General features: G+C 45.7%; 1 protein-coding gene across 2 annotated transcripts; it reads right to left on the bottom strand.

Annotated features, from left to right (window-relative positions):
• Positions 1-162: 162 nt before the first annotated feature.
• Positions 163-24,428, bottom strand: UGDH (UDP-glucose 6-dehydrogenase). 2 transcript variants are annotated; one of them, XM_077301714.1, is made up of 12 exons: positions 23,838-24,428; positions 16,541-16,709; positions 14,370-14,471; positions 11,688-11,888; positions 11,401-11,598; positions 10,271-10,418; positions 8,011-8,105; positions 7,121-7,251; positions 5,121-5,254; positions 4,178-4,269; positions 3,980-4,090; positions 163-2,182 (listed from the first exon to the last, which is right to left on the bottom strand). In XM_077301714.1, the coding sequence occupies exons 2-12, from the start codon at positions 16,700-16,702 to the stop codon at positions 2,072-2,074; spliced, it is 1,485 nt and encodes a 494-aa protein (XP_077157829.1). In that variant the 5' UTR covers positions 16,703-16,709; positions 23,838-24,428; the 3' UTR covers positions 163-2,071. The 2 variants fall into 2 exon arrangements, with proteins under 2 accessions (XP_077157829.1, XP_077157830.1); XM_077301715.1 differs by lacking the exon at positions 16,541-16,709 and having other exon boundaries at positions 23,838-24,422.
• Between the last annotated feature and the right edge of the window lie 222 nt (positions 24,429-24,650).

Raw genomic sequence — 24,650 nt, forward strand, 5'->3', positions numbered from 1 at the left:
TGATGTACAATGCAACTCCCCCCAAAACCATCCCTCCTGCTGTGTGTATGGCCCTTATACCCAGGAATGACTGTATCCCATAGACTTTTCCCCAGTCCATCACACTTCAGATATTTACTATATCTAGTTGTTCAACACCAAGCATTCCAGCAACACAGCAGATTAATATCAATGAGCATAAAATTTATTTGTAATCACAGTGAGGTAGCAAGCATGATTAATACACAACATTTTGTTCTGCTGGAGTCCTACGACCTTTGTTTCAGCAAGAGGAAAAAAACTCAGTTGTTTGGGGTTTTTAGGCCAAGTGTTTCCACTTGAGCCCATGTAGACATTATTATGTAAGCCCCCCCCCCCCCCAAGAGCAACGGGACAGCTCCTGTCAAAGATCCAAACCCATCTAAATTAGAAAATTCATCCAAGGAGTTCAGAGCAAAATACATTGTTCTCTCATTCTTAAGAACTCTGTAATGTGGTTTAGGTTGAGTGTGTGACAGACCTAAGGAAGCACAGGGAGCTTCTGAAGGAGGGGAGATTGAAACACAGCCTCCTCAAGAGTTCAACACTCTGACCCCCACCCCCAGTTAATAGTGAATACCTATTGCAAAAATCTGACTGTGGAACTCACCATGGTTGTTTATTAAATGTGTATGAAGGAACAGGCTGACCAACAGTTTGCTTGCTTTCTGTCTCTGGCTAACATTCAGGTAGGTTCCAGAATTCCTAGATGTCATTGTGGCCCATTGGAAAGGTTCCAATAGGTCACATTGGCATCTAGGAATTCTGGAACCTACCTAACTGTTAGCCAGAGATTCCAATGGGTCACAATGGCATCTAGGAGTTCTGGAACCACCCTGAATGTTAGCTAGACAAGAAGATGGAATCATTCCTTAGCATCTAACGTAGTCCTACAAATAAGGCTGTGAAAGTTACCAGCCCATATTTGTTTCACATCTCACCCACCTAATCAAATGAAAAACCAGTTTTCTCTCACTTTACAAAACCTTCCTTGCCAAGTTTGGTGGACATGAATAAACTTTGTCTAAAGAAGGATAGACACACAAGCCACAGGAATCGACGGGTTGAGAACAAATGGGACTCCCTATACAGCTCATCCTCTAAAGTGGCTCCTGCAAAACTTAAACTGAGTGTATTTTCAACAGGCTCTGGCCACTTATGGTGATGTTGGACTCTTCCATTACTGTGACATCCAGTTAAATACATATTGCTTTTGAAAAGGGGCCTGGGAACAGCCCTGTTATTAAACATGCTGATGGAGCCTGTCTCAGGCAGAAAATTATAAGGTATTGTTGAAGAGGTAGCACTGTTATTAAGGTTTTCCCCCACTAGTAGTGGGGTGGAGATATTTCTAGGTTTTCTGCTTCTGGTAATGAAATGCTTCAACCTCCAGGGGTTACTGTGGCAGGTGAAAAGTGGCCCCTGTACAACCTGCCCACCCCTGCCTGGAATCCAAGGAAACAACCTGCATGCAGCAGGGTGGGGGTGGACTGCGGCACATGAAACCTTAGGCCCAAATACATTTGTTGGTCTTTAAGGAATCCCCAAGTCTTTTGTTGTTTAGGCTATAGCTGACTAATGTGTTCCCTCCCCCCCCCTGCAGTTTCACAAGACATAAAACAAAATTACAGTACCAAGCGAATGGGAATTAAAATCCTTTTTCTCTTTAAAAAGTTTTGTGAGCCTTTTTATAAAGTTTGCAGTTTGGAGCCAATGCGTTCTTTATATAAAAATGATTATCAAAAATCATAACTGTACAGTTTTTGCCCTACAAATGACAGAAGTTTCCAATAATATAAAAATAGAGATTACAAAATAGATTCTGGTTTGAGCTGTGCCAAGTACTTTTATACTCTCCGTGTAAAACCGTCTTCATTATGCGAACATACTGCGTACAATCCAGCAAAGCACTTCTTAGTCCCTATTCAATTTGTTTAAGGTGTAGACCTTCCACTGGAATAAATAGGCCTAAGTGACTGAATTGGGCCCCTTACTATTTTAAAACTGATGCTGTTTTATGGCTGTCGTAACTCTTCATGACTGATTTTAAAACCTATACTCTTGGCTTCTTCAACGGAGGATCTTGTAGGCTAAACTTTGGTATGTCGGAAGATGAAGCAAACGGAATCCTCTTAGCTGATACTTTCTTTCCAATTGTCTCAATCTGAAGAGGGAAAAAAATCCAAGATTAACCACATTCGCTTAATATGCAATTCCTCTGCCTGCTTTCTCAAGCAGAGCGGTCTGTATCACATGACAATGTTGGAAACTGCCTCGAGCCACCTATGCCAGTAAGGGTGGTCAAGAGATCACAAAATAAACAATTCTGACTTTGCAGCTGGGGCCTTAATCATTATAAATCGTGCCAACCATAGGGCCTCTTTGCTTTGGTTATTAGCTTCTCTGTAGGGTAAGGAGGGGCATAGGTAGGGATGTGCACACTGAAGGACAGCTGTTAATCTCAGTGTGCAATAGCCAAGTACACTTCTTTTCCTCTGAGCATAGCACTGGTAGGCATCAAATGGGCATCTAATTCCACTGCCTCCCCAAAATCACTTCCTGTTCACCAACCCACCCAAGCAGATCAACCTATGTAATCTGAAAGAGGACACACAAAGCATGCCTGTACACACTGCAGGAAAGGGCCTGCTGAGTAAACAAAGTTACTCAAACCAGAGCACTAAAGCACTCCCACCCAAGTTGTGAGGAGCAGCCAAAAAAAGATGCTAATAGGACCTGATAGCACATCCCTGCTGAAGTGAATATGGTGATCAGCAACGCCCTTCATGTGATAAAAAACCCTTAATATTTCTCTAATAGCAGCTCTGAACCGAGCTTTCTAAACTTTTATAGTTATGAGTTAAAATGTCAACCCTACTGACTCTTGGGCTCCGTTCAAGAGCATAGGATGAGGCCTCAAAATCACTGGATGCAGCAGGCAGGAGATAAAGCAGAGTAGTGCCCTCCCATCGCTCCATGGTTCATTGCCAAAAGGCAAATGCACTCCGTGGCTGGGGGAAAGCACCTCTCATTGCCTTTGAAATGACTGTTAGGGCCACTGCCTGAGTGATGCCCCTCACTGTCATTGTCTGCAGCAGCAGGAGCAAATAAGCTGGCAGTGGCTGCTAGCAATGAGGGTAGCTTGGCACTCAACCTGCACCAACATTCTCCCCAATGCAGGGCTCAGGGCAGCTCCCCTGGTGGCCCGTAGTTAAGACCATCTCTGGAGAGTTCAATATGTGGTTTGGACAGTTACACAAGCGAGCCAACAACCCTGGGCAAAAACCAGGCTATGCTCAACACTGGGTCTAGGAACTGAAAGCATGTTCCAGAATTGCCTAATACAAGCTTTCTCTACCAGGGTTTCATGAAACCCTGGGGTCTCTTGACAGCCCTGGAAGGATTTCCCGAACGGGTGGGCGTTAATTTTTTAATATACGACCATATATGGTCATGTTGACTGCCCCCGTCATGACCAATGTTGGCCCTTGAGGGGGTGGGGAGGGGCCCGGGGTGGGGAGGTACACAGCTATGCTTCCCAACTATATTCTCCATGATCATGTCACTTGTGGGGTTTCTCAAAGCCTGGAGAATATTTCTGGGGTTTCTCAACAGTTAAAAAGTTGAGAAATGCTGGCCTGATATGCTACTGGAGATTCACAGTCTCGGGGTTGATGCAGCACTGAAGGACCCCTTGGCTTATGAAGCCCCAGGAGGCTGTCCAGTCAGTCGATATAGTTTGAGCAGCCCTGGTCACAATCTACAAACCAAATCTCACTAAAGCTGACAAGCTTTGGCTAATAGAAGTTTGCATGGTACATATTTCAGAAAAGTATCAGTGTTCCAAGAAAGGCATACCCAAAAGGAGTGAAGGGTATGATGTAGCTCTCTACCCTGTTTCTCTACGAAGCCATGCAAAGCCTCTTATTGTGACTCAGTCAGCAGTCAACAGAGCAATTACCTGGAAACCAATGCGTTGGAGTTCAGTATGAAGTTCATCAAGGACTCTCCTGCCATCAAAGATGAAAGCCGGCTTCAACATCTTTTTGTGGATGCGCTCGTAGTCCAGCTCCTGCACATAATGCCAGAGACTTGATTTCAGTGACATTAAATGCTTCTATTTCGTTTTTGAAATGTTATCGTTTTGCATCCTGCTTACCTTAAACATGTCCCACTCAGTACAGATCACGAGGGCATGGGCTCCATCGCATGCTTCATAGGGATCTTTGCTAATGGTGACCAGTCGGGACACTGCAGGGAAGAAACAAGCAAAAGGTGCGCTCAGCCATTAACTTCACAGTATCTCGCTGCAGTAGAAAAAGAGCTGATTTTTGTACCCTGCATTTTACTACTCAAAGGAATCTAAAAGCAGCTTACGATTGCCTATGTTTCCTCTCTCCACAACTAACATTCTATGGGGTGGGGTGAGGCTGAGAGAGCTCTCAAAGAACTGTGATTGGCTCAGGGTCACCCAACTGGCTGCATGTGGAGGAAGGGGGAATCAAACCCAGTTCCCAGGTTAGAGGCTACTGCTCTTAGCCACTATACCAGGGTTTCGTGAAACCCTGGGGTTTCTTGATGGCCCCGGAAGGGTTTCCGAAATGGGTGGGAGTTGGATTTTTTTACATATTTTTTAAATGTGTTAAACATTTATCGGGTGACATGATCATATATGGTCATGTTGACCCCTGCCTTCCCAAAATGGCCATTGATGGGGCTGGAGGGGGTGGGAAGGGGAGGGGCCCTGGGTGGATGTGTACACAGCTGAGCTTTCCAACCATATTCTGCACAATCACGCCACTTCTGGGGTTTCTCCAAGCCTGAAAAATGTTTCAGGGGTTTCTCAATGGTAAAAAAGTTGAGAAAGGCTGCACTATACCAGGCTGGTTGTCAGTATACCACTAAGCAATCTAGTCATACACGTGAAACAAAGTTTGAAAGCAGGAACACCTTTAAGATCCACAAAGTGTTATTGGGGGATTTGTTGGTCTTGAAGGTGGGACTGGACTCAAACCTTTAACTGCTGCTTCAGACCAACACGGCTTTCTAGTCATACTTGTGCAGTCTTGAAGTTGGAGCATCGAAAGTCAAGACTCACTCACCTTGATCATCCTCAGACACACCCGGGAGGGAAAGATCCAGGATTATTTGTTCTCTCAGAACTTTGGGGTCATAGATATGTAGCTTTGCACCTTCATCCATTAAATACTTGCTGATGTAGATGCTGGATGATTCTCTAAGGGGGAAAAACACATTTTTTATGGGAAAAGCTTTCATAAGATAATTATATGGTTAAAATACAAAGGGTGGGTGATGCAGAAGCCAGAATTGTGGTAGAGCTTATGAGGTGCAGGTGGATAAAAAGATTACAGTTTACTGATCTCACACGGAGCCTTTGAGATCCTTCCAGTAAGCCTACCGATTTCACGTTGGCAAAGCTACACTCACAACAAACCCACAGCTCCTGCCTTTTAAATACTTTCCCCCCTTTAATCATGATAGCTAGAAACATGGTTCGGAAAACTATAATCCTCAGAGATGCATGGTTTTCTGTACAGTAAATCATGCAATTTACAGTATTATTAGTGTGATACAGAGAACCAGTATCCTGGTTATTATTATCCAACTTGCAAATAATATAAAATAAAAATAAATTGTAACTGTTTCAGCAGTTACAATTTCTATCTTGGTACTCAGCCATGCAATCTGCTGTGTTGAAGCCATTCTTGCTTTATTATCTCAGTGCTGGTCTGTAAACCCAAACTGAAAAACAGCTGAGTCATGGGAGCTGGCACGACAGCCACAAGGCCATAAAAGGAGAAGAAAGGGCACTACAGGTAAAAGATAACTGAACAGTCAAGCTAACCAATAAAGCCAGATCCCAGACACAGGCTGAAGGCTCACTGTGTATTATGAACCCTCAAAGTCTGCTCAGGTTGCAGCATCACAGCCAGGTTCTGCAGACAGCGGGCGTCAGGAGCAAAAGACGCAATGGAAGATTCTTAAAATTTGATCCACAGACCATCCACAACTCCTTCAGCCTACGCTATTACTCTGACCCAGTTGCTTCCTACTGGCAGAGGGGCTCCCACCCCATGAGGACTCCCCCCACTCATTTCAACAGGGGAAGCAGCTCCTGCCTATGCTGTGCATGTACAATCCTCCTTTCATCAAAGCTGCTGGGCTCCTTTCCAGAAGTGTGTGAACATAACTGTGCAGAATGGCTTCTGGTTAAAATAGCTCTGCTCTTACTCATCCAGCTGCTATACACAGCTGCCATTCACAGTAACAGACCAGGGCCAGCATAGTGCAGACATTAGACCAGGGGTAGTCAAACTGTGGCCCTCCAGATGTCCATGGACTACAATTCCCAGGAGCCCTCTGCCAGCGAACGCTGGCAGGGGGCTCCTGGGAATTGTAGTCCATGGACATCTGGAGGGCCGCAGTTTGACTACCCCTGCATTAGACTGTCAGACCAGGATATGGGAGCCCCGTATTAGAACCATTGTTGGATGCCTTTGGGTCAGTCACACGCTGTGGCCTACTTCGCAGCATTGTTGTGAATATAAAATGGTGAGAAGAGAGTGATGTAAGTTGCTTTGGCACACCACTGGGGAGAAAGGTGGAGTATAAAGGAATGAATAAATGAAATGCTTGAGGGGGAAAGCAACTTTTTGTATCTGATATAGGAAGAAAATTAAATGAGCTCATTTGAAAAACTGGTATAGGAATCTTTGAATGGAAATATTGAATAAAAACATGGGGAAGTGGAGTCTATCTACCAAGGACATTTTTATCCCTCCACGAATTCAAGGCAGTGTAATTTTATAATTTATTCTAGACACAGAATGTGTATTCTACTGTGTGGCATCTCTTCTGTATCTCAGCAAGGGGGGCAAAGCTTTGCCTGGTGAAGGTTGGCAGCCGGTTCCCACCTTAAAACAGCTGCTGCTGAAGAAATGGAAAGCCTCTGAGATGCCCTTTTTGTTGACGGCAGCAGTGAACATGGCAGTCTGTGACTGGCAGAATGAGTAACGCTGGGTGAGGATAGAACATTGGCAATCCATGGAATACTTACAAGTGCTGGCTGGGCTTGTCTTACCTTGTGTCTCCGGTGTCCTTTTTGAATGCAAATCCCAAAATCGCGATCTTCTTGTCAGTGACGGTGTTGAATAAGCTATCAATGATCCGGGAAGCAAATCGTCTCCTCTGATAGTCATTCATGTCAATCACCTGCAGTGACATGGAGCACAAGGAGGGGGGTGCACAGTGCTTCTGGTTCAGTAGAATAACATTCAGTAGAACAACATTAATGTACATCCCAACTTTCAACTGACAGTCCCCAAGGCAGCTTTAACTTTTACGGTATGATTCTGATAGTGGTGAAAAGATTTCATAAAAGTCCAAAAATAAAAAAGATCATGAAACGCTATGCAGAGCACCCAGGGTATGCAGAACTGTTTCTTTAGCCGGTTTTAAAGACAGTGGCTCAGAATTAACAAGTGATACTGTAATGGCAATAGGACAGGTATATGCAGGTATAGGACAGGACAGGTGTATGGGTTATGGCATATAGCACACAGCTCAACGGAAATCCAAACAGCTAAAGAAGAAGAGATGATTTATTGTACCCTGTTTTTTACTACTGGAAGGAATCTCAAGGCATCTTAAAATCAACTTCAGTTCCTTTCCCCAAACAGACAACCTGTGAGGTAGGTGAGGCTGAAGGAGCTCCGAGAGAACTGTACATGTGTAGGGTATGTGTGGAGGAAGGGTGGGGAATCAAGCCTCGTTCTTCAGATTAGAAGTACACCACTCTTAGCTACTACACCAAACGGCAGCTCTCCAGCTGCCCACAGACTACAATTCTCATGAGTCCCTGCCAGCATGTGCACACTATTTAAAGTCTATTGAGGTCAATGGGCTTGAACATTTAGGATCAGAATGTAAATGTATTAATGGAAGTCAGATTTCTACAACACAAGTTCTTACCTGTTGCCAGTAACGAGCCACTTCTGGCAAATTCAGAGCCTCACAAAGATAAACCAGATTCAGAACGTCTTTTTGAAAGCAGCTACCACCAAATCCTGGGTGGGAAGAAATAAAAACAAGCACTCGACATGTAACCCAGTTTTCTGTCTTTGCTTCTGCAGAGGTTTATTCCAAAGTAAACCCCAAAGAATTTAAGAGGTTTGTTCTCAGGGAAGCATGTACAGAACCAGAGCTTCAGAAGCACCTGATGGGTGGTTTTGGTAGCCTGCAGTAATACATTTATTTTTAGATTTCCATGCCGCCCTTCCCCAAGGGCTCGGGCCAGCTCACAACATGCAATGCACAGATTTGTTAAACCATTAAATTAATTATTAAAACCAGTTTTAATAACTTTTATCTGATGGGAGGGGGGAAATAAAGTGCTGAGATGAGATTAATTATATAGCATCTAGGTGTTATTATCTATACATGTATGTGTCTAGGGAGGCCAGCAATTGTTGGTGGTCTATAGGCCTCAACCATAGGCCTGGGAGAACAGTACTGTCTTACAGGCCCCTTGGAACTGTTTTATTAATTTATTTAATTTCTATACCACCCCCTCACTTAAAGTCTCAGGGTGGCTAACAAGGAGGTAAAATACAACATGAGTAAAATATCGTAAAACGTAAACATTTTAAAACATGATTATTAAAAACTTAACTGTCCATACACTAGGATTAGTACTTCTGTCTATTAATTGGCCATCCACTAACTGACAAAACAATTTTTAATAACACAGTGAAAAAAGGGGGAGTGTAGGGGGAGGCCCATTATTACCGGATTATATCTAAACTGGCCTCAACCCAAAGACTTGGTGGAAAAGCTCTGTTTTACAGGCCCTGTAGAACTGTTGAAGTTTTTACAAGGCCCTGATCTCACTTGGGAGCTTATTCCACCAAGCTGGGGCCAAGGCTGAAAAGGCCCTGGCTGAGGCCAGACTCACCACTTTGGGGCCATGGCATTGGCATTGGCAGGCCGTAAAGCCCTTAGGCCAATGGCTCTCAACCTGGAGGTCGCGACCTGCGGGTTATCGATCAACCCTTTCCCCAGGGGTCGCCAAAGCTGCCACCGTGCCGCCTCCACTGGTGATTATGGCAGCAGCCTTGGTGACCCAAAGGGAGGGCCGCAGCCTTAGGAAGGTTGAGAACCACTGCCTTAGGCGGTCCCTAAAATACGCTGGACCCGGACCGTATATGGCCTTAAAGGTCATTATCGACACCTTAAACGTGAATCCCACAGGGCCCTGATCTCACTCGGAGAAGCATTCCACCGGGCTGGTGCCAGGGCAAATGAACGCTCCTCTTCAGATTAGCAGGTTTCATGAGCCTTCCAATGAAGAGAAACTGCTTAGGCAAGTCTGACTTCTGAGAATGTTCTATGCACCTCTGAAACAATCGGCCACTGTGTTGCCGGAGCTTGGATTCTAAAGCATAATCATTCCGCTGTTTCTTAGGAGACGAGGCCAAACTCTCCTCAATGAAGAAACTGTTTTCAGTTCATTACAACATTGAGTTAGATGGCTCTGTGTACTTTTAAAACATCGAATAACTGGTTTTCAACAAGCAAACAGAAAAGGATTAAATCAGCCAGTCCAATGAAAACTATTCAGTTCTTTGGCCACCGAAGGCAAAGCCACAACCTGTTCTTTAAAGGTGAGGCCTGTGTCTTATTACATTTCGCTTCCTAACAATGTAACAGATGGGCTAATGGTCCATCTAAGCCAGCATCCAGTGGCCATTTGGAAACCACAGGCAAGCCCTGAGGCAAGAAATTTAGCTGTCATCTCATCATGTGTTGGCGCATTCCACACATCTATCACTCACTATGTGAAGTACACCTTCCTTAGGACTATCTTGAATCTACTGCCAATCACATTTCTATAAAACCACTCCGTTCTAGTATTATTGATTTACTTTTAGATTTATACCCTGCCCTTTCCAGGGCACTCAGCTTATGGAAGAAGGAGAAACAAAATCATCTGTATTCCATCTCCACTCCAGGCATAATTCCTCAACAAAAGCAACCAGACTAGGGGTGTAGGGGGCCCCCACAGTGCAAAGGGGTGTCACTCCAAGTGTCCTTGAAGAGGGAAAAGAGGAGAGGAGAGAGGCTATGGCCCCTAATCCATGGGGCCCCCTGGAAGCATGGGGCTCGTAACATGAACTACATGGATAAACTGGCCCTGCATAGGAACCAAAATGAGGCAATTTGTAGGACTTACCAACGCTGGCTTTCAGAAACTTATTTCCAATTCTTTGGTCCATTCCAATGGCCCTGGCTACCTCTTCTACGTCAGCACCTGTTGCTTCACACAGAGCACTGATGGAATTGATGCTGCTAATTCTCTGGGCAAGGAAAGCATTAGCTGCCTGGAGATGAAGAGCACAGAAAAACAGAACAAGGAGGTTACTTTCTGCTGGAATCAACAGTGGACAAGGTAAAGCCAATACGTATCGATATCTATACCAGAGCAAGCAAAAAATTGTTATAAGCCGGATCACTGAAGACAACTTGCATACTTTCAGTGTGGTGCCTTCCATGAAAATAGATTCAGGTGGGAAGCCATGTTTTTCTGAAGCAATAGAACAAATTTCAAATCTAGTAGCATTTTTGACCCAACAAAGCTTAATTCTGGGTATAAGCTTTGATGTGCATGCATACTTCATGGTATCTGATGAAATGTGCATACACATGAAAGTGTATACCCAGAATTAAACTTGGTTGATCTTAAAGGTGCCATGGATTCAAACTTCATTTTTTGTCTGATACTAAGTTTGTTACACTGGTATGCAAATAGTTTTTAAAAGAATGACTCTGTTCTATAATAACCATGTCCCCATAAATGATAGTTCCTTAATACTGAAGGAAACTATACAAAAAAGAAAAGGAAGGAGATTAGGTCTTTCACAGAGCAATCACTATTGTATCTCATTTTGCTCATTACATTCTGTTGGAAATTGACACATTCCTTTTAGGAGGTTCCCTCATTAAATGGTTTATTGAGTCCACAAGGGTCCATTTGGTATTTACTTGCTACATTCCGTGTATTCCATCTGTTAGCTACTACCATGTCATAGAGGGACTTGGTGGCTTTAGAACAGGTAGATGAGTGTTAAAGGGTACTTGGGAGTCCAAATTAAACCGTGCGAGTATTGCCTCAATACCACGGATTTGAAACTGAAAAATCAGAGGAGCAATCTGAAAACCTTTTGGTGAAAAAAGTCTAAATGATGTCACCTGCTTCTTAGGGTTAAATGAGATTTTGTAATAGTTAGGCATCAGGAGAATGAAGATCTACCGCTACCAAGGTGACATTTTATACTTCCTTTTGCTATTTTAAACAGTACCAACCAGTTTGGAAAGTTCAGATGACCAAGTGTTGGTTGTAAGGATTTTCTCTTTGGGCACCCACTGCTCATAGATTGCACACAGAGCTCGAACTGCTTTCTGGCCCTCGGGAGTTTCGTCTCCCCCAATCAGCACTCGGTCCGGATTCTTCAGGTCCTTAATTGCGGTGCCTTCTGCTAGGAATTCCGGGTTAGACAGGACCTGCACACAGAGAGCACAGATCAACCTGAAGGGCGTCCAAGACACCAGAGCCCTTTCAATCCAAAACAGAGAAGTCCTTGTTACTTTACCTGCAAATTCAAGTCAGGTTTGGTGTTGGCGTCGAATATACGTCGGATGCTCTCTGCAGCACGCACAGGGACAGTGCTTTTCTCAGTCACAATTTTATAACCATTTGAGTTCTGAACAATCCGCCTTGCACAGGCCTCAATGTATTTCAGATCTGCCGCCCGGCCTTTTCCCATGCCGTAGGTCTTGGTTGGGGTGTTCACCTAATGATGGGTAAAGACAAAGAACAATCCTTTGTGGGATACCAGATATCTCCTTCTTTAGCTGTCATGGCAAAATGTAAAATTAAACGTTGGATCATAATTTCAGGAGAAAATCAAATTCCTAGGAAAGGCCCAGAGGACTACACCTGTGCTGCAGGATGCCAGGATTCAAGCCTGAAGTTCAAGCACTAAACTAGTGCTTCAGGGATGCCAGGCAGGGGTTCGGCTTGTGTATCCTCTAGGATATGTTGCCCAAAGAAGCAAACTAATAATCAGACCAACAAACAGCCCTTAGCTGCTGCTCCAGATTTGTGTCCTCAGCCTTGGCAAAGCTCAGGCACAGATGCAGATTGTGTGGTTCCTCTTTTTAAATATCGCCATAACAACATGTGCCTTCCTGCAGGATTGTCATCCCTTTCCGAGATAATAGCTTCTGTGCACGTACCAGTTCATTTCAATCTAGCCTGTTGCTCAACACTGAATTAAGAAAACCATTTTGGGGTGAAAGAAAGAAAGAAAGAAAGAAAGAAAGAAAGAAAGAAAGAAAGAAAGAAAGAAAGGAAGGAAGGAAGGAAGGAAGGAAGGAAGGAAGGAAGGAAGGAAGGAAGGAAGGAAGGAAGGAAGGAAGGAAGGAAGGAAGGAAGGAAGGAAGGAAGGAAGGAAGGAAGGAAGGAAGGAAAGAAGGAAAGAAGGAAAGAAGGAAAGAAGGAAAGAAGGAAAGAAGGAAAGAAGGAAAGAAGGAAAGAAGGAAAGAAGGAAAGAAGCAGGAAAGAGGCAGGAAAGCCTCTATAAAAAAGAATCAAGTGGGCCTTGATGCATTCTTGGCTTCCATTTATCTGAAAAGAAAGATCCTACTGAAGAAAAACTGCCTTAGGAATTCTTCCAACACAGAGAGATTTCTGTTTCATTGCTCAGGCCCACTGCCCCGGTGGCAGGGTAGATAAACAGAAAACAGACCTACCAATTGCTTCTAAAAAAAAAATTGCTAGATTCATGCAGGATTTTGTGAAAAGAACCATTCAATTCATCGCTGCAGCTTTGCTGATGCCCGGATGTTTAATTGCGAAGGAAAGTTGTGACACTATGTACTTCCTGCTCCCCCAAACGGACTAGTCCTAATTTCCAGTGATCGCTTTGCATCAATATATCAAGTGAGGAATGAGTATTCTGACAACTGAACTTCCTGTCTTTTATTTCCCCATTGCCCTGATGCTATCACACAACCCTCCCACAACAATGCTAAGACAGCTCATACACTCTTCGCTTTCAAAACATGGATGCAAAGGAAAAAAAAGCAACTCCAATTTAAATTGTAAAATAAACTTGCAGCACTGTTGCTTGGGAGGGGCACAAGAGGGTTGTGATGGCTGAGGGTGCAGTGATACAGGCTTACTGGAAGTAATTCCCACTGAATTCAGCAGAACTTAATTCTGCATAGATGTGCACAGAATCACACTGCAAGATTTCCTGCAATAAGAATATGGCGGAAGGGGCATAACTATTTCCCCTTGTACATCTACTATAGGAAAACCTTGACATTTATATCTGCAAGTGTCAGGCCTGTGCAAGTTTTTGATGTGGAACACATCTTCTGGTGTGCCTCCTGGAATGGAAATGGGTATGGACATGACGTCCATAGTCCTGCCCCAGGGAGCGAACTAGAAGAGGTAAGAAGGGAGGCAAACCAGTGGAGGCGGAGGCTGGGGCACTGGCTGTGAAGGAGGGAGAGAGGTGCTGGCCTCTGGGGCAGAGGTTGGCCAAAGCCAAGGTGCCACCCCGGAGGCCTCTGGCGTCCGGGGTGGAGGCTGCATGGTTCCCAGGGCCACAATACATGCACATGCACTGCCCTCCAGGCCCGAAGACACTGGGGCCCTCCTGGGAGAACAGGTAAGGAGGGAGGGAGGGGGGAGGACTCTTTGTGTGCATGTTTGTGTGTGTGTTGGGGGAGGGAGTATGTTGAGGAAATGAGGGGAAGGGGAACATGATGTGTATGTGTGTGTGTGTGTGAGTGAGTGTGAGAGAGAGAGAGAGAGAGAGAGAGAGAGAGAGAGAGAGAGAGAGAGAGAGAGAGAGAGAGAGAGAGAGAGAGAGAGAGAGAGAGAGAGAGAGAGAGAGAGAGAGAGGAGAGAGAGAGAGAGAGAGAGGATCAAAGAGCTCAGGCGTAGGTGTGTGTTCCACATACCTGTGAGAGCCTGGGTGTCACTACTTTATATTTTTATGTGGGGGCTACAGAGAACTTTAAACGTGAAGCATGAATTGGCCCTAAGTACATGTGGATCACGCACAAAATGGCAGAGTCTTTTTGTTTATCCTTGAAATCCCTCCCCCTTTAACCATTCCCACCCTCCTTTGAATTGAACTCCTTGTCACAGAAGCTCACGGCTAGAGTGGGTTGGAACAGCCCCTATTCCCCTGACCCCTTCCACTGCAATACATGCTTGGTGCAGCCTAAATTATTCCAGGGCAAAAGTCGTTACTTACGGAAATGAACACGAGATCAGCTTCTTTGATGGCATCGTCGATATTGGTGGAGAAAAAGAGGTTTTTACCTCTGCAGGATTCAACCACTTCTTTTAACCCTGGCTGGAAAATTGTCAAGAAGTTTTTTGAGTTTAAAAACTTTATACGAGTACATTTAAACAAACAGCAGTAAAAAAAAAAAGATCCCTCTACACACATGAGATCTTGCTAATGTAGCTCAATTGCTTGGCCCAGACCTAACCCTAAAGCAAGGGTAGTCAAACTGCGGCCCTCCAGATGTCCATGGACTACAATTCCCATGAGCCCCTGCCAACATGGGAATTGTAGTCCATGGACATCTGGAGGACCGCAGTTTGACTACCCCTGCTCTAATATGATATGATAGGATGTTAATCAGGCCGGAAATCCTCAAGGTCACATGATTTCTCCTTCCCTGCACTTCTCTCCTATGCTGTTGTCCAGCTACTTCCTCTTCGGTCTAGAAGCCTAATTACATTTGAATCAGCAAACTATGAGAGAGAATTTATTGGTGGCATTTCACATATAAATCACTGATGCTGTTTCAAAGAAATGTCAGCGCCCACACCCAGTCTACGAAGAAGATTAACATTCCAGCAGGCGTTTTTGCAACGACTCTGGTACAATGCAAAGACCGGTTACCGGAGCAACTGCAGATTGGCTTGTAGGTTTCAGCCATGAAACACAGTAAAAGATGAATCTGCTCTATACTAAATTAGACCCTTCGTCTATCAAGGTCAGTATCTTCTACTCAGACTGGCAGAAGCTTTCCTGGGTCTCAGGCTGAGGTCTCTCCGACTTTCACCCACTGCCCGGTCCTTTTAACTAGTGATGCTGGGGTTTGAACTTGGGACCTTCTGCATGCAAAGCACAGGCTCTGTCACTGAGTCACAGCCACAAATGGTCACGTGGCTGTACAAATTAAGTCAGATGACTAGAAAATCAAAGATTTAGATGTGGAAAGATGTGGAAATATTCGCATTAAAAAAACCACCTGAATTAGCAGTTACTTAGGGAAAAGGTCAGAGGGGGGAGAGATATGGGATCCTTTGCTTCTCACATCTTTCCCCCAACTGAAATCCTTCCCACCTCAAGATGCCTGGGGGGGGGAAAGTAAAGTTGCTGTTATCTGTTCCCCCCACCCCCATCTATAGAAACTTTGGAGGGCATTTAAATGATGAAAAAGGCTCCAGAATAAAGGTTTCTTCCTGGTTGTTGTTCTTCCTTCTCATTCTCTCTCTCACTCATGCATTTATTTATATTTTATTTATTTGATTTCTATATCGCCCTTCCATATGGCTCAGGGAGGTTTACATACATACAACAAGGGGGGGGGTACATGGAATGAATTTATATACAATACCAGCTTCAAAGCTCGTTCCTAAGAACGGGCCTTTGAAAGGTCCCCTCCCCAGCTGAAGGAGGCTTTGGGCCACAGCTCGCACCTGGATCAAGTGGGATGGGCGGGGGCTGGCCAGCTTGTTAGCAGGGCTGGGACAGAGCTCCTTAGCAGGCAGTCAGCATGCCACGAGGCCCTCGTTAGCAGGCCCAGCCTAGCAGGGCAAGAGGCTCTCCTTAGGAGGCCGGGAGGTCCTCGCTAGGAGGCCCAGCTTAGCAGGGCAAGAGGCCCTCGTTAGCAGTCCCTCCACTTTGACCCTTTGCCCAGGGCCCTCTCCCCTTACCTGCTGCTGGCTCCAGGCACTGAGGTGCATCTGAGAGCAAAGAGGCTAGAGTCCTGGGACAGAGGGTGGGAGCTGCAGGGGCAAGGCCAATCCAACTTGGACAGCTGGACATGTTCCACCCCTCAGGCTGTTTCACAAATATATAGAGGAACCATGGATAAGGATAAACAAATACAACAACAACAATCTAAATAGCACAATTTCAGTGATCTTAAACAACAATATAACAGGAACAGGAACTTAGCTAAGGCCCTTAGAGAGGTCAGGCTTGCAATGTGTGTGAATTACTTTAAACACTACATATGTGTTTACAACACCTTTGACCCTTTAAAACCCTTTGGAGGGAGAGCCACATCCAAAGGCAAGTGACAAACGCCATTTCTAAGGGATGCCCTTTTGCAGAGAAAAACCGCAGTGTACACAGCAAGGAGAGTAAAGGTGGAGAAGTATATTTCTAAATTCAGATTTTACCTCATAAATTGGAAGTGTGTCAGAATTCCATGCTCTGATTCTGGCTTCATTGACATCAACAACTGTGACCTTAACTTTGGGGCACATGTGTGCAATGACGCTGCACGTGGGCCCACCGACATACCCAGCACCAATGCAGCAGATTTTCTTAATCTCAAACATGATTGCTCTGGTGAGAACAAACAAAATGGAACCGGGTCAATTTACAGGATTTAAAACTGTAAAACCAGTCGGATTGTTCAATAACCCACCTAACCAGAATATTTCCTGGTAGTGACATATTGGTGCTCAAATATTTATACTCATTTCATTTAAAAACATGCTTAATCTGGAAACACTTCAAAAATCTGCCAATGCCAGTTTAGGGGACTGAAGTAAGGGATTTGTAGTGAAACATCTGTAAACAATTACAAAAAGACAGATGTTTTTTTCTAGCACAACCGACAGAGCTTTGAAAAATAGGGTTTATTTGTACGCCATTATTCTCTCTGATTGCCAACAAAAGTGCGTTTAGTCAAGGCTATGGTCTTCCCAGTTGCAATGTATGGCTGCGAAAGTTGGACCATAAGGAAGGCCGAGAGTCGAAGAATTGAGGCTTTTGAACTCTGGTGTTGGAGAAGACTCTTGCGAGTCCCTTGGACTGCAAGGCGAACAAACCAGTCAGTCCTAGAGGAGATCAACCCTGACTGCTTTTTAGAAGGCCAGATCCTGAAGATGAAACTCAAATACTTTGGCCACCTCATGAGAAGGAAGGACTCCCTGGAGAAGAGCCTAATGCTGGGAGCGATCGAGGGCAAAAGAAGAAGGGGGCAACAGAGAATGAGGTGGCTGGATGGAGTCACTGAAGCAGTAGGTGCAAACTTAAATGGACTCCGGGGAATGGTAGAGGACAGGAAGGCCTGGAGGATCATTGTCCATGGGGTCGCGATGGGTCGGACACGACTTCGCACATAACAACAACATTCTCTCTGATGGGAAATCAAAGGAGCAAACATCATTCCCCTTTCCCTTGTTTTATCCTCACACCAACCCTATGAGGTAGACTACACAGAGAGGGTGTGATTGGCCAGAGGTAACCCAGTGAGTTTCCATGGGACGGTGGGGATTGGATCCCGGGTCTCCTAGTTCTTAGCCTGACACACGAGCCACCACACCACGCTGGCTTCATTGCAGTGTAACATCTTGGAAAATTTGCGAGAGTCACCCAATGCCTGCAACAGCACATCACCTTCCCTCTCTTGGGCAAATGAAGTGTAGCTATAGCGTAGCAGCCAACTTTTGAACACAGGCATCTTTTGAGTTGTCAGGCTCAGAGCAAAAGGGTGCATGCCAGCAACCACAGAATTGTGTTTCTTAAGCAGAGTCACATTACGCAAGGACCTGTTCATTGCCCCCATGGCTCTCTATCAATTTTCCAGCCTTCACCTTGGAAAAACTAGGCCAGTGTCTGTTTACTCAAAGGCAAGTTGCAAGGCTAGGATTAAATTTACGCTGAAGCAAACACACAGTTGTGCAAATGCACCCTGTGGATGGAACTATGATCACATTTAACGTGAGGTGGAAGGGAGAGATTCGGAGTCTGTTATTTTGTTTCATTTTTCATTGAAAAGGGGTTTAACCATTATTGTAAGCTGCCTTGAATCAATCACAAGGAAAGGCAGCGTATGAATGTTCTAATAAAATATTAATTCAGCAGGCATCCTTTTAATCTAGCAAATTAGATTTAAAAATGGGTTTGCATTCAGATGTAAGAAAGCATAGAATCATAGTTGACACCACCAGGGTCACCTAGTCCAACCCCCTGCAGAATGCAGGAAATACACAACTCCCTGCCCAGCCACAGTAATCCCAATTTCATGCCCAGATGATGCCCCCCAACCCTCCCCCCAGAATCCCTGGCCAGTTTGGCTGAGAGGAAATTCACTTCCTGACCGGCATTTCCCTGGACATGCAAGGAAGGGCCACAAGCATCAAACACCAACACAGTCCCTTCTGCCCATTCACTTAAAGTTAACAGAATCAACATCTCTGCCAGATGGCTATCTAGCCTCTGCTTTAAAACTTCCAAAGAAGGCAAATCCACAACCTCCCAAGGAAGTCTGTTCCACTGAGGAACCTCTCTGTCAGGAACTTCTTCTGGATGTTTAGCCAAAAATTCTTTTGTATTAATTTCATCCCATTGGTTCTGGTCTGACCCCTTGGGATAAGGGTGGCCTAACTATGGCTCTCCAGATGTCCATGGACTACGATTACCATGAGCCCTTGCTTCTGGCCACCCCTGGGGCAACAGAAAACAACTCTTCTTGTGACAGGCCTTCAAGTGCTTGAAGATGGCTATCACATCACCTCTTAGTCGTCTTCTCTCCAGGTTAAACAGATCAAGTCCCCTCCATTTCCAGAATATCCATATATCATGGGGTGACGGTACAGAGCACATATAAAACTGCAGTAGATGGTAACTTGAGAGGTTTATAAAGCATGATTTCACATTGTTTGCTTCTCAGCTAGCACTCAAGTCTTACACCCTTCATTTCAAGAGTCTTCCTGACTTGAATGTAGTTCATAGATTCAAATGAGTAGCCGAGTTGGTCTGAAATAGCACAATAAAATCAGAGACCAGTAGCACCTTTAAGACCAACAAAGATTTATTCAAGGCGTGAGCTTTCGAGGGCAAGCCCTCTTCGTCAGTTCCTAGTTAGCCTTAAGGGAAGATCTTGCATTCACAGTTACTGAAAGGTTTGTCAGGAAGCCATAAAACATTCTTAAGATTACAATCAGACCTGCTCAAGAGAGTCACTGTCAGACCTCATTGTTTAAAGCAGAGGCAGTCAACCTGTGGTCCTTCAGATGTCCATGGACTACAATTCCCATGAGCCCCTGCCAGCATTTGCTGGCAGGGGCCCATGGGAATTGTAGTCCATAGACATCTGGAGGACCACAGGTTGATTACCCCTGGTTTAAAGAGTTGCATGAGCAGACCTATTGAGAAAGCATGTCTGTTCCACGTAGTCTTTACATGGGCACCTGAAGGAACAGTCACCCACCAAGTTTTTCCTTCTGAAACACTACTGGACTGAGAGATTAAGAATACACTCCCTTCCCAAACTCAGGTACCTGAGTATTTCAGGAAAGGCCCAGTACATACTCCAGCAGGGTACTCTAGTCCAGGGATCCTCAATCTGCGGTCTTCCAGATGTTCATGGACTACAATTCCCATGAATTAAAGCAAATGCTGGCAGGGGCTCATGGGAATTGTAGTCCATGAACATCTGGAGGACCGTAGGTTGAGGATCCTTGCTCTAGTCTTCATCTGGACATTCTCACAGTAGCTGCCCAAATAGTTCAAATGACAGGCATATTTCGGTTTTCTTTCATTTACCGCACAATCCTAAACAAAGACATTCTTCTAAATCCACTGAGGTCAATGGGCTTAGAAGGGTTCAATTCTGCTGCGGAGCACACTGTACGTAACTTGTGGCTGATTCAATCTGATTTTTCCTCCAAGTTTCTACATTTTTAAAAATCAGTGTCGCTGGGCAGAATTCACGAAGGTTGAAAAAGAGCGGCACTTTTCCCATTGCCATCTTTACATCCCATTGCAGCCCACGGGCTGAGGCCGGCTTTTTGTTATGTTTGATCATAAAAATTATTTTATTGTAATGACAGGATTCCATTTTGCACCTCAATCCACATTCCAAAAGACCTTACAACTGCAGTGAGAGATGTGTGCTGACAATGATTAAACAGGCATGTCAACTTCTTTTTCGACAGCACCGGTCACGCAGTGCCAGGAAAAAGTCCACCGGTTAACACATTACATTTAATCGCTTATTAGACTGTAAGAACTGCCTTGCTAAATCAGACCAAAGGTCCTTCTGGTTCAGCATGGTAATTTCTAGTGCCCAGCCAGATGCCCCGGGGGTATTCACGGTCAGGTGCAAAGAAGAAAAAGGAGAGTTGGTTTTTATACCCCGCTTTTCACTACCTGAAGGGGTCTCAAAGTGGCTTGCAAACACCTTTCGCTTCCTCTCCCCACAACAGACACTCTGTGAGGTAGGGAAGGCTGAGTGAGCTCTGACAGAACTGCTTATGAGAACAGCTCTAACAGGGCTGTGACTCACCCATGGTCACCTAGCTGGCTTCATGTGGAGGAGTGAGGAATCAAACCTGGCTCTTCAGATTAGAAGCTGCAACTCTCAATCACTACACCAGGCTGGCTCTCAAGGGCGTCAGTTGCTTCCTGTCCCACAGTCTAGTACAGCCTTTTTCAACATCAGGACCGTGGAGCAGCCCCTGAAATAAATTTTCAAGGACCCCCTGGAAGTGATGTGAGCAGGTTACACCTCCCTGTCACACCCCCTGGAAATGACACCACCCACCGCCCTCCTTTCTCTCCTCCTTCTCATCTTTACTACTACTACAGCAGTTTCTCCTCATATCTGCTTGAAAGAATGGCAGGAGCCGAGAAGATAGTCCAGACCAGGGGTAGTCAAACTGCGGCCCTCCAGATGTCCATGGATTACAATTCCCATGAGCCCCTGCCAGCAAATGCATTTGCTGGCAGGGGCTCATGGGGATTGTAGTCCATGGACATCTGGAGGGCCGCAGTTTGACTACCCCTGGTCCAGACTCTCAATTCCACAACACAACTGACTCTCCTCATTTTGATTTCTATACCCACGGCATCCAAGTCCATTAAGGCAGGAGGTGAAAGGCTGTGCCCCCCCCCAAGCTCCCACAGACCTCCAGGGGCTCATGGATCCCTGGATGGGATTTCCTGATCTAGTAGCTAGAGATATAAAGGCCTCTGCACGTGAGGTTTCTGTATCAGGTCATTATCAATGCCATCCAAATAAGTTAGCCCCATGAGTAGATCTCTAAGTAGACCTGTTTAAGATTATATTGTGTGGTTAGTATACATCAATAGGTCTAACTTCCATTAATTTATTTAACTATTTTACACAGAATCTATGTTGCTGGCTATTACAATTTCTTCTGGCCTAGATTTTTATGTACTATTTATTTCCATGTGTCTACCCCTGTGCCTACTAAAAATGTTTTTGCAATGTCTCTCCTACCAAAATCTGAGACTGTTTCATTGATGGGACACCTGCATGCCTATTCACTGCCAGAAGGCTTGCTAAATCAGGCACCCATCTTGATCTACCAATGTAATTCCATTAGCAAGGACAAGTCTTCCAAAGTACAAAATCTAATTACTATCAAAGCAGCCTTTTTACTGACCTTGCCTGAAATTCCTCCTCTCAACCTTCTACAGGGAAGGTTCTACCTTGCCAGCCCTTTTGTTCAACCTACCTGGATGCAATCACTTTTTTGTTTTCAATTCTGGGAAGCCACTCCCTCAACTCAGTCAAGAGCCAGGAAACACAAAGATTACCTTGGACTCACCATTAATTCACGGACCGTACAATTATTTCTCTGATGCTCTTTTGTGTTGGATCCTATAACTACCACGGTTCTTCCAGCCAAAATTGTGCAGTCTCAATCTCTCCACTTATCCACTCTACTTTTCTGTCTTTGGGACTCTGAGTCATTTCCTTGTCACAGAGGTCCATCTCTCTGCCTCACATTATTTTCTTGGGGACTTTTGGTCACCTAGCTCTACCTAAATATCCCCTAAACTGAATCTCTGGGTCATCTATGCCAAATCTCTGGATTATCTAAGATGTGGGTCAGGATCCAAAAGGAGATGATGCCCCTGCCCTTTCCACTGTTCTCTTTTAGATCTTACAAAGATCTGGCCATGGAAACTGCATCTTCCATGTTTTTCACTGCATATACATGTTGAGCAAGCAAAATGTGTCCTGATGGTCAATAAAGTGAGTGAGAATCTTATAAAGATCCCAACAAGTAATGGAAAAGGCAGCCAAAAACTGGAATGTAGATTCAAGTGATCAGTATTTGCTCAGGATCCCTGGCTCAAAAGAAATAAAATAGTCCTGGCTCCAGCCTGATGGAACATTCTCCCAAGTGTGATGAGGGCCCTCTGAGCGATCCTTCAACCTTCCCAAGCATCTGGTCCCCATTTGGGAAAGTACCATCAACAGGATGGTACTGAGAAGGTCATAGCAAGGTTAACATTCTATTAAGGTTTAGTTTAACCCGTCATCAATAACATTACAGGAACCACCAGCACTAGGGGACAGCCAAAACGGTGTTGTTATTATTATTAATTATATCCCACCACTCCCACGAAGGCTCATGGAGGCTAACGAACATAAAAACCTCAATAAAACACCATAAAACAATTTAAAACAATCAAAGCCCAACCAATCAACCTTAAAAATCTTCCAAAACACGGCAGCAGTTCTAAATAAACCTTGCACATTAGTAGGCAGAGTTCAAATTCTTATCCAGCCATGGTTCACTGGATGATCCTGGGCCAATCTGCCCAACATACTTAAGGGGGTTAAGATAAAATGATGAACAAATCCCCACTCTGCACTCCTTACAGGAGATGCTGAATGCAAATGTAACAGACATAAGAATTCATGACTTAATACTGCAACGTGCAGCATTTTACTGAAGCCCAATATTTAATGTATTCAGAATAGCCTAAATTTATTAAAATCCCATGTTTCCTCCAACAGCTCAAGAGCAATGCAAGTATATTTCTTTTCCTCATTCATCCTCCAGAAAGGTTTTTTTCAGAAGTTTCCAAAGATTATTCTGGGTTCATTTGTATAGAGGACAATCTGGAGGTTGCAAAACTTTCCCCCAGTAGTTCTTCTAACCCAGAGAGTATCCTTCCTTTTTATCGGCCAGTCTATAAACTGCTCCACGGCAATTCTGAAAAGAAACGTGGAGTCTAATTTTTGTACTTCTTTTGCGGTGGAAGGCAACCCCCCCTCCCTCTTTTAAAGGAAGCAGCATTGCAAAAGAGGAGTCATTCACAAGCTCTGACAAAGGCATTCCTTTACTAGAGGGTTGCGAAGGGGGAGGATCGCCTTACGCTTCGGATTAAGCACGCAGCGGGTTAGCCAAGAAGCCCATCAAGAGCCTTAACCGGCGCCGCCTCTGCAACACAGACGGGAATCCGGAGATTTCCACATGCCTACATATCTATACCCGCAAGCTCGCGGTCCTGGTCGTGCGAAAGGATCCCTTTCCATCAGACCTTTGCCCCGTTAGGAAGAGGGGAGGGGGAAAAAGGAGTCAGATCCGAGGATCTGCCGGTTGGCCGCGCGAAGAAACGGGGCCAGGCATTCGGGAAAGGCCAGGAGATCCGACCGAGAGGAAATCGCCCCCCTGAGCAGGGCGGAGAGGGAAGACCTACCCGGCGACGAGGTTTTTCCGACGCCTCGGGGCCAGACGGCGCAAGAGGCGATGCCGCAGATGGAGAGAGGCGCCGGGAGCCAGGCGAGTGTGGGAGGCGAGGCGCTGGCGCCGCCTCTATTTAAAGCGCGGCTTCCCCATTCATCGCAGCCTCCTGCGCGCTCGGTGGGAGGGACACACGGGCCCCCTCAAAGGGGCGGGCGGGCGGACTGCGCTGCAGCCGAGCAGAAGCCGCGGTTCTTTTCGTGCAGGAGGACGGGGCTGCCTTGCTGCAAACGGGACCGGCAGCCAGGAGGGACGCGGCTTAGGAAAGGAGGCGGGCGGGGGAAGCCTGCAGGGCGCAAGCCACGCACCTCTCCCGCGCCCCGCCTCGAGAAAGAGGGACGCGGCTGGCGGGGCCCCGCAGGAGGGACGAGGGCAAAATGCGGAGGCGGATCCAAGATGGAGGCGCGCTCGGGGGCCCAAAGGCGGGCCGGGAGGAAAGGCGTCCCTCTCCCGGCGAGGGCCCGTCTCCGCCCTTCCCTGGCCCGGCCGGCGAAGAGCCTCTCCCGGCCGCCTTCCCGCGGGGCCAAAGCCAACACGGGCCTTGCCGGGGGTGGGGTGGAAACGAGGCGCCTCGGGGCCGCCGGGCGCGTGCGGAAAGGTGGCGGAGGTCCCTCGCTCGCTCTCGGCTGACGGCTCCCCCTGAGCTCTGCCACTGCGCCCGGCCTAACGAGAAAGCGCCTAGCGGCGAGGCCTGCAGCTGCTCCTTCGTGTTCTCGGGGCTTTCTTTTCTGACGCCGTCTTCTCCTCAGGCGGGTTTCCACAGCTAGGT

This window comes from Paroedura picta, chromosome 10 (genome assembly GCF_049243985.1).
Source record: "Paroedura picta isolate Pp20150507F chromosome 10, Ppicta_v3.0, whole genome shotgun sequence".
NCBI classification, from domain to species: Eukaryota; Metazoa; Chordata; class Lepidosauria; order Squamata; family Gekkonidae; genus Paroedura; species Paroedura picta.

Bases quoted from the DNA above. Each gene is read 5' to 3' on its own strand.
- UGDH (XM_077301714.1), bottom strand. From the start codon at position 16,702: ATGTTTGAGATTAAGAAAATCTGCTGCATTGGTGCTGGGTATGTCGGT. The intron at 7,252-8,010 runs GTAAGAACTTGT...ATGTCACTGCAG, and splicing joins TGGCTCGTTACTGGCAACAG to GTGATTGACATGAATGACTA. The intron at 5,255-7,120 runs GTAAGACAAGCC...TTTCCCCCTTAG, and splicing joins AAGGACACCGGAGACACAAG to AGAATCATCCAGCATCTACA.